Source organism: Falco peregrinus, chromosome 7, assembly GCF_023634155.1.
Source record: "Falco peregrinus isolate bFalPer1 chromosome 7, bFalPer1.pri, whole genome shotgun sequence".
Taxonomy (NCBI): domain Eukaryota; kingdom Metazoa; phylum Chordata; class Aves; order Falconiformes; family Falconidae; genus Falco; species Falco peregrinus.
Window position 1 is genome coordinate 30,274,105 of NC_073727.1, and position 12,147 is coordinate 30,286,251.

The 12,147-nt window shown below is 41.8% G+C and overlaps 1 protein-coding gene across 1 annotated transcript in view; it reads left to right on the forward strand.

Moving 5' to 3' along the window:
• The window catches only part of SLC35F1 (solute carrier family 35 member F1), a 251,330-nt gene that overhangs the window by 191,755 nt on the left and 47,428 nt on the right, over nucleotides 1-12,147 (forward strand). Inside the window, exon 3 of the mRNA XM_055811114.1 lies at nucleotides 8,303-8,430. Coding sequence (XP_055667089.1) covers nucleotides 8,303-8,430 — 128 coding nt within the window. The remainder of the gene's footprint in view (nucleotides 1-8,302; nucleotides 8,431-12,147) is intronic.

Consider the following 12,147-nt stretch of genomic DNA (forward strand, 5'->3'; position numbering starts at 1 on the left):
AGTTGGAAGACTACAGCGTTAGCTCAGAGATAACTTACGTCTGAGAGTACTGTAGATCAGAAATCAATTTTGAACTTTTCGTGCATGAAGATATGAGGACATAATAAAATCTCAAGTTTGAGGGAAAGCTTCGCCTTCTCGGTGTGCTCATGTCCCTCCACATTACAGAGGTACAGGTGCTTCTCCCAGGACACAATCTGCCATTTCAGGAAAGGTGCTTACCTACGTTTAGCCTGGTAGATAAAGCAACTTAAATGAAAAATTTGTGTGCTGGAAACATCACAGTGTTTTTTACCTTGACATTTTAAAGTGCTTGGAGTTTGGAGATCTAGTTTTTGAAACAGTGCACTGTTCAGAGCTTTCTTCAGGTCTTACACGTGGTCTGTTTCTTGCAGTAACATACAGCACTGTGTCAGCCACCAAGGGAAAAACTGTATGTAACACGGTGGGAGGGCAGGTAGAGAGAAACTGAGGCATCAGCAAAATTGCCAACTACTTTATTGTTGCAGTTTTAGTTGTAAGTTACTCATAAAAGGAAGTTGTATGACCAGTAATCTAATGAAATAAGAAGACAGCTGAAGATTATCAGATCTAACCACAGAGCTTAGGGTAGATCAAAAAAAAGGCACTAGAAAATAATCTTTTCATGTTTTATGAAAATGCATGTTCAGATTCCTAGATCTGACTTCAGCTATTATGATTTACAGCCAGGGTTGAACCAGACTGATCTGCAAAATCTCTTAAAGGAAATAACAAGCCTAAATACTTCAGGTGAGCCTGTAATATAGTAACTTGAAAGCTACGTTATGACATGTTAATAGACTAAGCATATTATGGAAAAGAGGAGGCTCAAAATGATGAAAGTAGCAGCCAGAAAAGGTACAAACCTTACCTTCAGTTTGTGTTCCTCCTAAAATAATCTGGTGATCAAGGGTTATATAAAGTACCTTTTCAAAAACTGCCAGACAAATAAATGTTAGTATGATAGGTAGATATTTGAACATTAGGGAGTTGAAACAGACAACAAAAAGAAATAGAACCCCTTCAAAACTGAAAAATCCTGTTGATTGTGACTGGCAAATAAGATTTACTTCCTGAGTAGGTGAAAATGCATTGCCATGACACAGCTGACCCCCAGCAAGGCACATATGCCAGCTGGTGCCCTCTGACTGTGTTCCACCTCAGCAGCAGGACCCATTGCAGGTTTGTTCCAACACGCACAGCAGGAAGACCTGCAGCCTCATTGTACACTGCGTATCTACAGCAAGGGTGGTGGTGATGGCTGCTGGGTTTATTCAGTGACTGCTGTTGCCCCGCGATGGATAGGATGCATGCATGGTTCAGCCTGTGTTGGAGAGGCAGATAGTTGTCTCTTGCCTGGGTCCAGTTACTTGGTTCTCACCTCCCACAGGACTAACATTAAATTGGGAACACACTGCTCAGGACACAGTCTGAAAATTGATCTGAAAACCCAAAATCTTTGTTTCCAGGTAGTTCCTTGCCCTGGCTCACCGTGGGGCCCTACAAGCACCAGTGCTGGCACCAGGCAGGCGGCAGGAACACACGGCCCACAGCTGGAGCACATGAGCTGCTTGCAGCAGTGATTCCGTGTGTTACACCGGCAGCATGTCTGTGGGTTATGCAGTTTTCCTACTGTGGGAGAGGGAGCAGAAAGGAGCTCTGGATAAGATCAGATGTTCTGGGGAGGCAAAAGAAGCTGAGATTATCTAGCATCCCAAAAGGCTTACTGAAAACATGGTATAGGACAAAAGCAGTGCAGCCTATAAGCAGTCATCCATAAGGTGAACAGAGTATATCCAGGTGTTTTGTGAAGCCAGACTGGAGGAATGTTCCTGTAAGAACGTTTTCTCTATTGCTTAAATAATTAAGAAGTGGTGGTGTCTTGCCTTTAGGCAACAGTATTACCATAAAGTAGTCATCAGTAATACAAGTAGATATGAGAAAATAAGAAATGATTTTGGGTCAGAGGATTTGCAGTTACATAGGAGAGGGACAGTTCTGAGATTTGTGGAGAGCTGAAAGCCTTTTACAACAGGCTTTAAGTCCCCTGAATTAGCAACTTGGCCAAGGAGGAGACCAGCAAAGTTCTATTGTTCAGACGTGGGAGCCTCTTGGCATAGTAATACACAGAGGATGTGTGTTATGCCTACACGCTGTTACCCCATTTGACTGCCTCCTTCCCCTGGTCCTGCAGCAGTGCTGGATGATTACAAAGTCTGTAGAGAAGCAATGAAGTTCTGTATCTGCAAGAATTGCTATAATGGATGAAAACAGAAAAGAAGCAATTATCCTGTAACTGTGCTTTGTAACTGAGATTCTTTTTTGAAGAAGGTGATAGAAAGTAAATTTTGGTGTAATCTTCCTCCTCTGTGAGATTTTTAGTTCTTTACTGTGTACCACTTGACTGGCACTCCTGTTAGAGGCAGGGAAGGACCAGCGTGCCCAGCAGCCCCCCAGGCTCTTCATGCTTCCTTCCCCCTTGCAAATCTCCTGCATACATTTAGATCTCTTCTGCTGAGCTCTGTGAAGCAGGAGAGCACAGCTCCTTTGATGATCTTGATCTAAATAGCAAATTGTCATCTGAATTAAAAGAGAGCAACTGCAGCAGATGAAAGAGAAGCAATATGCTTATTTTCTGGTCTAGCAGTGCTGTTATTCTACCTGTGTCCCAAGCCCATACACAAATAATTGGGAATTTGCTGTCTTAATGGCTGTTGGGGTTTTATTATTGCACCTCTGAGGCTGTGTGGGTGAGTGTGAAAAGGGTTTTGCACATATATATATATATGTATTTTTGGTAGACACTGCACAGCTAAAGCCTCTTTTAATTTTCTCTCTAATTTATTTTTAATTTGTAAACCCCCAGGAGTAATTCCTTATTATATGATGTAAAATCATCTCTTGTAAGAACAGCTTGTTTGTTGTTTTTTAATTTGAGCCGGCAGAGGCAAAGATGTAACTTTTTTCCAAACAGCGAGGGCTCCTCTGTATATACTTTCCAGCATGTGTCTCATTGCAAAATTAGTAAAAAATGTAAAGCCTAAACTTATCCTTCTAGAAAGGGCAAAGAGGGGTGTGTTTGTATATGCGTGTGTGTGTGTATTTATCAGTGTTAACAGTATGTTAGACTTCTGAATCTTGAAACATTCTTAATATCCAAGTTGCTTTTAAATCTGTTACATTTGAATTAGACTGAATACATTTTCAAAAGCTTGAGTACTGCTGACAAGAAGGTAGGGGTTTGTTTTTTGAAAGGGGGTCTCCATCAAAAGATGGCAGTGCCTAAAGATGACATTACTCTGTGCACTCACATAAATGCAAGTTCACCAGTGTCAATGTGTGCTTTGGCTCACTGGAAATGTTTCCTTTAAGCTAACCTGCACACTTTAAGGTTTCCAGCCAGTCATATAAAAAAATATTAAACCATAGTCACAGTCCTATTGAGATAATAACAAAAACACATGATCTGGCATAATCTCTCTTCCCTTTACATTCAGTGGGAGAGATGTTTATTTTCAAAATATTGGTTATCTCATCCTAAGCAATTCAGCTGGAATATGTTAGGTGAAAAAAAAAAAAAAAGCTTTAAAAACACCTTACCAGCTAGTTCAGGTGTAGGCATGTATGTTTGGTCCTTCTGGCCTACAATGCTTCCAATTCAAAAGACTTCAATAATTCATTTGCTTTGAGTTGTCATCAAGCTAAATAAAAAAAAAAAATAAAAATTCTGGTTTAGGTTTTGGTTGGTTGGGGTTTTTTAATCTGTGGTATTTACACACACACACACACACACACACACACACACACACCAGTTTTTATGCAAAGGTGGTGTTTGTTTCTATTCAGGATGTAGACTTTTGAATGAAGAAGGAAGCTCTTGATTCCCTCTGCTTCTCATTTTGGTCTTCCCAAGTTAAGTCAAGGCTTCCCACTTACCTCCCTAACTCCTGTTTCCCTTCTCCTTGTCATCTGAATTCACTGAGCATGCCACCTGTGACTGCTGTCCAAAGGTCCTGTCCTGCTGGCAGCCCAAGCCTTCTTCAGGCTGTCTTCCACTGTTGCCTTCTACTGGGTCACTCTTGCAAAAGTGTGACATTTGAATATGGTGGCTTTCTTTCAGCCCCATGTCAAAACCAGGAATCCACCTGCCTCTTTGATTTGTGCACAGCACTGGGTGGCACTTATTGCAGATGGTCATCTTTTTCTCCTGTTTTTCTGCCCAGAAAGTCTCCCACTTTAGGAACAATTAATTCATGTCTATGAATTTGATGACAATGCCAAAGAAATAGAGAGCAGCAAACAAATAACAGTCCCCCAGCTAACAATGTTAAATGTACATTGCTTTTTCATAGAATCATAGAATCATTTATGTTGGAAAAGACCTTTAAGATCATGGAGTCCAACAGTTAATCTAGCAACGCCAAGTTCACCACTTAAACCATGTCCCTGAGTGCCACATCTACACATCTTTTAAATACCTCCAGGGATGGTGACTCTACCACTTCCCTGGGCAGCCTGTTCCAATGCTGGATCACCCTTTTGGTGAATAAATTTTCCCTAATATCCAAACTAAACCTCTCCTGGCACAACTTGAGGCCATCTCCTCTTGTCCTATTGCTTATTACTTGGGAGAAGAGACCAACACTCACCTCACTACAGCCTCCTTCCAGCTAGTTGTAGAGAATGACAAGGTCTCCCCTGAGCCTCCTTTTCTCCAGGCTAAACAGTCCCAGTTCCCTCAGCTGCTCCATGTAAGACTTGCTCTCTGGACCCTTCACCAGCTTTGTTGCCCTTCTCTGGACACGCTCCAGCACCTTAGTGTCTTTCTTGCAGTGAGGGGCCCAAAACTGCACACAGTATTTGAGATGCAGCCTCACCAGTGCCCAGTACAGGGGGACAGTCACTTCCCTAGTCCTGCTGGCCACACTGATACAAGCCATGATGCTGTTGGTCTTCATGGCCACCTGGGCACACTGCTGGCTCGCGTTAAGCCGGCTGTCAACCAACACCCCCAGGTCCTTTTCTTCTGGGCAGCCTTCCAGCCATTCTGCCTCAAGCCTGTAGTATCGCATGGGGTTGTTGTGACCCAGGTGCAGGGCCCAGCACTCAGCCCTGTTGAACCTCATACAACTGGCCTCGGCCCATCGGTCCAGCCTGTCCAGATCCCTCTGCAGAGCCTTCCTGCCCTCAAGCAGATCAACACTCCCTTCCAACTTGGTGTCATCTGCAAACTTACTGGGGATGCACCTGATCACCTCATCCAGATCATTGATAAAGATATTAAAAGAACTGGCCACAGTCCCAAGCCCTGGGCAACACCACTTGTGACCAGCTCAGATATACCCTCAAATGGGGTCCATCAGTTTTGCTGACGCTTGTAGATCTGCACAACTGCTAAGTTATTGATAAACTATAATAATGATGTGGGCAGAGGTTATCCTGGTCAGAAGCCAGACTTTTACACACTAAGTAACAGGAGATGCAGCAAGTGAGTGGAAGTGAACACTTAAGTAAGTATGTTCCACAGAGAAAGATGCAACTCCTGCACAAGAGTTTTTTTCCAGGAACAAATTCTGTGTTTTATTTCTGTTATGCTGAACGCCTCTACATTTCTCTGCTTTTCACTGGGCAAGACAAAGACACTTGCTGTGAAGCTAAACCCATGTTCATCAGAGCTGTACAGTGCCTGCATAAATTCATTTTGGCATTGCTTTTTGCTCTACCCAGCCTTCTCAGCTGAAACTGAACTTTTGCAGTTTGGAATATTTCAAAGCTGTTTATCAAAGATAAAATACCATTGCCAAATATTTTTCTTATTTCTGTCATTAGCAAATGAAGTATTGAGAAAGCAAAAGAGTGAACTGTATGTGTCAGGTAAAATTGTAGAAGGTTTGATTTCCATCTCGGGAAAATCTGACTTCACCCATTAGCCAGAAGTCAAGGCTATACATTCATTTTTAAAGGTAACTTATTTGGCCACATCTGAGCAGTACAGCGATCTGTGGTTGGAATTGAAGCTGGAGAAAGAAAAGCATTGGCAAACTAAAGGTACAAAAAGAGTCCTTGAGGTGTGTCTATAGTCCTTGCTCAGACAATCTCATGCTAGTGCAGTTCTTGAGCGTGCTCCTTTTTTCTGCTTTGTAGGTACCACCAAGGTCCTACTGTAAAAAAAAACCAGATTCAGGTGGGATTTTCACTTTTGGAGTAGAGACTACACTGTGATGTCTTTGATTTTTAAAATTTCTCTTTACAATTAAAATGAAAAATCACTCTGAAATTTTAAGTATGCCATTCTGTTGCATTGATTTTTTCCAGTTGGTGTTTTAATGGTATTATCTTGGCAGCATAAAAATTTCAGATACAGTTTCAGTATCAGGAAAGGATCTATCTGTGTATTTTACACTGATATGAGTAGGAATTAGGACATCTAATCTCACATGCTTCTTTGAAAATGCCCCCCTAAATGCATTAAAAGATAAAATCTAAAATATTCCTCTTTCTGCATGCTCAAATAATCACAACAAATACGTAAATGTAGTCATAATTCATGTCTGAAGGGTGGGATTTTATTCTTCATGAGTTCTTCTGTGAGTTGGTGGTCAACAGGAAGGTGTGGGTGTGGTTGAATGTACTGACTCCTTATTTAGGGTCTTAAATAATTAGCCTACTCCCCACCTTGTTTCTGCTGTTTCTCTGCTGCTTAGCAAGAGAAAGAGAAAGAAAGAGAAAAAGAGAAGGGAGGGAAGAAAGGAAAGGAAGGAAAGCTTTTTAGCTTTTACAGTTTTATACTCGGTGTCCTTATCACTGTAACAAATAATTAGGTTATTGCCTAATAGTATCCCACTGGAAGTGTGTATGTTTGAGCATCTGTTAATGAACAAGCATCAAGTGCTTCAGATGCTTTGTTCAGGTAAATACCCACTCAGGTCACCTAGTGTCTAAGATTTCTGAATCAGCTTCTGAAGTAGTTATCCCTTTTTCTGTGATTGCATCTTATAGGATCTGAGATACTCCGGCGCTGTAGAGAGCCTGCCATTTTTGATAGTATGGCAGCACATATGTCAGTGGGTCTATTTGAACCAGAGAGCGAACGCACCTGTAGTGAAGGAAAATGATGGGGGAGAAATGAGAAGCCTGAGCAAGTCTTGGTGGCAACTGACAATGAAGTTCCTTTTCTTCTGTATTTTCCACCACTCATCTTGATGATCACACGCACTTAGAAAGGCTGCAGCAACATGAGTAAATCTCAGAATAGTGGTGTTTTTTAAAAAACTTTAAAGACTTTAAAGTTCAAATTCTATTTATGGTACTTTGGCAGTACAGGTCAAGCCTTATTAGATCCCTGTTTAGGCTACAGACTCTTAAAGACCTCACAGTCATTGTCAGTATGTCCGGCCCCTTTTGCAGTGGGGTCCCATCATGTCTGGAGCTTACTGTAATGCAAATAGATAACCGGTTTGCCCACCCTCACTAATGAGCTGGCTTCTTTTGAACGGAGAACAATAATAATCTCTAGCCTAGCATGAGGAATGCTTTGACTTTTTAAAAGTTGTGGGTCTGATCTGCAGGCGTATTGTGCTGTCAGTCTTCACGTGGTGGAAATTAAGTACTAGGTGATTGACAGGGCTCCCATAGAAGGAAGTAAACCTGCCTACTTCAGAAATCAATCCTGGGAGCAGGGCAACCTGTCAGGCAAAATCTGTTTGTCTCAGTGCAGCTTTTCTCTAAACAAGTCTCATATTTTGAACCTCTAGGATTGTAATAATCGTCCTTGGAACAGGATCTGTAATCTGCCCAAAGGTGATGCTGTTACTCTCCTGCTCTAATATTCCATCATATTTGCAAATACTGGTAATCTCCCACTGGTGAAACCCTCTTGTGTTATGTGTGATACAACATTTATCAGTATGTATGGAAAGTATAAATGTTTGTAATAAACTGCTCTATTCTTTAGCATTTTATAGGTGTATATATAGAAGTAAAACTAAGAACACATTTACAGGCTGCCTAAGCGGCACTTGTTTTTCCCAGCATTGTTTACACCTTAAGTGACGTGACGAGCTGACCCTCACATATTGCTTCGCCAAGCTGGCTGGTTTAATATCTGCAAGGCAAATAGGGTGCATTAGTTTTTACCTCCTTGCAGTACCTCTTTTTATATGGTACTTTTCAACTGCATATTGTAAGTACAAGAGATAGTCTAGGTAATTTCTCTTGACAGGCAAGTATTTTGTGCATGTAAACCTAACTCTTACATAATTCTTCTTCTTTATTGCCACAGGAGAAGAAAACTTGCTGGCAATTTTGAAAAGAAGATGGTGGAAGTACATGATCCTGGGGATAATAGATATAGAAGCCAATTACCTGGTAGTGAAAGCTTATCAATACACCACTCTTACTAGTGTACAGGTAAGGACCCAAAGGATTTTCCCTTTTGAGGTAAGATAGTAGGCCCAACGGGGTCAGTGGTGCAGTGTCCATTGGCTTCAGTGCACTAATATTTGCTGCCTGTGTCTTCTAGGTACTTTTTAATGCTGTCTCATAAGACGTGTTTTTTTCATATTGGACTATTTTTATTACTCAGTATTTTCCAAACTGTACAAAAACGTATTTACTTTCATTTTATTTTCCTGTGCTAAACCATTCATAATCATATTTTTAGTATTACCTACTTACTTTGGTCCTTTTAAGGAAATATTTGCAGCTGGGCTGAAATGTTTTTCTCACTTTATATTGTATTTGGAAAAAATACAAGCACTTCTTTTAGGATTCCATAACTCGATCTGACTGCGAAAGTTGTATGGTGGGTTGACCCTGGCTGGATGCCATGTGCCCACCGAAGTCACTCTATCACTCCCTTCCTCAGCTGGACAGGGGAGAGAAAGTATAACAAAAGGCTCCTGGGTAAGTTAAGGACAGGGAGAGATCACTTACCAGTTACTGTTGTGGGCAAAACAGACTTGACTTGGGGAAATAAATTAATCTATTACCAATCAAATCAGAGTAGGGTAATGAGAAATAAAACCAAATCTTAAAACACTTTCCCCCTCCCCCACCCCATCCTAGCCTTAATTTCACTCCTGATTTATCTACCTCCTCCCCTCCCTTGGAGCACAGGGATGAGGAACGGGGGCTGTGGTCAGTTCATCATATGCTGTTCCTGCTGCTCCTTCCTCCTCACACCGTTTCCCCGCTCCAGCGCAGGCTCCATCCCACAGGAGACAGTTCTCCATGAACTTCTCCAATGTGAGTCCTTCCCGTGGGCTGCAGTTCTTCACACACTGCTCCAGTGTGGGTCCCTTCCATGGGGTGCCATCCTTCAGGCACAGACTGCTCCAGTGTGGGTCCCCTCTGGGGTCACAAGTCCTGCCAGCAAACCTGCTCCAGCCTGGGCTTCTCTCTCCACGGGGCCACAGGTCCTGCCAGGAGCCTGCTCCAGTGTGGGCTTCCCACGGGGTCACAGCCTCCTTGGGGCATCCACCTGCTCTGGCATGGGGTCCTCCACAGGCTGCAGGTGGGTACCTGCTCCGGCGTTACCCTCCATGGGCTGAGGGGCACAGCCTGCCTCACCATGGGCTTCACCAGGGGCTGCAGGGGCATCTCTGCTGCAGTGCCTGGGGCACCTCCTGCCTCCTTCTGCACTGACCTGCGTGTCTGCAGAGTGGTTGCTCTCACATATTCGCACACCTCTCTCTGGCTGCAGTTGCTCTTGCGCAGGTCCCATCATTGTGTGTGTGCCCTCCAGCCACCTTTTAAAATACGCTATCCCAGAGGTGCTACCACCATCACTGATGGGCTCAGCCTTGGCCAGCAGTGGGTCTGTCTTGGAGCCGGCTGGCATTGGCTCCATGGGGCACAGGGGAGGCTTCTAGCAGCTTCTCACAGAAGCCACCCCTGTAGCCCCCCACTACAAAACCTTGCCACACAATCACAATATATGATTTTTAGCATTCCATAATTAGATCTGAGTGCAAAGGTTGTCATTAATTAAAATGAGTCTAATTATGATGAAGAAGTCTTACTCAGTGCAAGCAGTTAAGATGTGTTATGTTATACAACTGCTTCACCACAGCTATCAAAAAGTGTACTCCTCCTTAAAAAATTATACACGCAGTAAACAAAAGCTATGGTAGCAATTTCTCCAAAGATCCAACCTGTGTATTTTAAATACAAAGAAAAAAAAAAATCAGGCTCCTTCCCATGTAAGTGGAAAAGTGAATAACACAAACATTTTTAAGAGACTGGAAATTGTCTGTCTTGGGAAATCATTGCATACTTCATTGCTACTTGTTCTAACACAAACCTACACCATTTTTACATTATCTCTAAACAACTGGGCAACACTAGGTAGTGTTCAGTGTATTTTACACCTTATTTGCCTGAAGCTTGTTGTTAAAGCTGGTAAAATAGAGGAGCATCAGAGGATTCTGCAAAATCAAAGCTAATTAGGAATATATCTCTTCCATAGTTGAAAAGTGATACTGGAAAATACTGAGCTTGTTTAGCGGAGTAAGAAGCAAAACCAGAAGAGAACTATGAATTCAAGGAATCTGAATATGAGGTTTATGCTAAATATTCACAGGTGCCTCTGCCATCAGAGTCTTGGTTAGACAATTCTTTGAAATGTGCCTAGACAATGTAGCATTGATTTTAACACTTTTCCAAATCAGATTACTCACTATAGTGTAAAGCATAAATCCACGTAAACTTTATACTGTCATCAAACATAGAGTTTCATTTAAAGATGAAACAGAAGCAGCTCAGGGAATTATTCAGCCTGAAACAGCATTGGTCAAAGTGTGTAATGGTGTGAAATGAAAACTGAAGAAATGGAAAGTAAAAGATGAAAAAAAGCAAGCTTTCCTGGAGTTTGAATTCTGAAGAGGCAAACAGGACCACTCTCTCAAGAGCATCTTCCGAGAGGCCTGGTCCTGCAAGAGCACTACCTGTGAGGCCGTAAATGCTGGCTGGCACGGAGCAAGAAATGTTCAAATCCTTTCAGAACTGAGACCTGAGAAACCATTGCTACCTATCGCAAATCAGTATGGCTTCAACTGAATGCTGTGAGAGCTATGCCAATGTACACATTGACACATAATTGAACCCCTCAAGTAATTTCTGGGGGATTTTATTCTCAACGGGCTTTACTCCAAGGCTTTTTTAATAGCAAGAATGTAAGAGTTTTTGAAATTGTCTCAGTAAATAAGAAATCTTGCACTATTTTTGTAGTGGTGGTACACGGACCAATTCAGTAGGAAATCAGTTTTACAGCATATACTTTTTTTCCACATGATGTCTCTGCTCTGTCATGCAAAACTAACGTGAGTGTACTGGGCTTGTGGTGCTTTTAGGCAAAAAAACATTAAGCTGCCTCTAGCAAAAAGCCAAAGTTTAACTGTAAAAATATGCCTTTATTGCAATTGATTTGCAGTTCTGCTTTCACCAAAAAACTGCAAGCACTCAACAGCTTACTTAGTTTGCCAAGTAGCTTTAAATTCTTAGGACTGACAAAGTTTGTAGTTTAAAATCCCTTCTTTTTTTGTAATTAACATTATCTTATCATGGTTCCAGGAAACGACTGAAAATGGTGCCCTATTTTTCCCCTCTTTTTCTCACCCAAGTTTTTCCTGTATTTCCTTTAAAACTCTCCTTTGGTTTTGGTCTGGGAAAACAGAATTTTCTAATAAACCTTCCTATACATCTTTCACCAGATGCCTTCAGAACTACAGCGAGCAAGGACACACAGGCATAAATCAGAGGTTAATATGGTGCCTAAAATTTACTTTTGGACAGGCTTCTGGTTATTTCAGATCCTCATGTTCTCTATAATTACTGTCTGAGAATGTGGCACTCAGTTCCCTTATAAGATGAAAACAAAGTCTGTGAAGCTTAACACCACATAATTTTCCCTTAAAAAAACCCACCAAAACCACAACCCAAACCATCAAACAAACAAAAAGATCTCCCTTATAAACTGACATAAAAAAAATCAGATTGAAAGCCAATGCACTGTTTATATTTCAGACATCAAGGTGTAGGTCATTTGCTAAGGATAAAATCCAAGGGGCTCTTTAGAGGCATGCAATGCAATCCAGGGGCAACTAGACTTACTAGAACAATCCAATA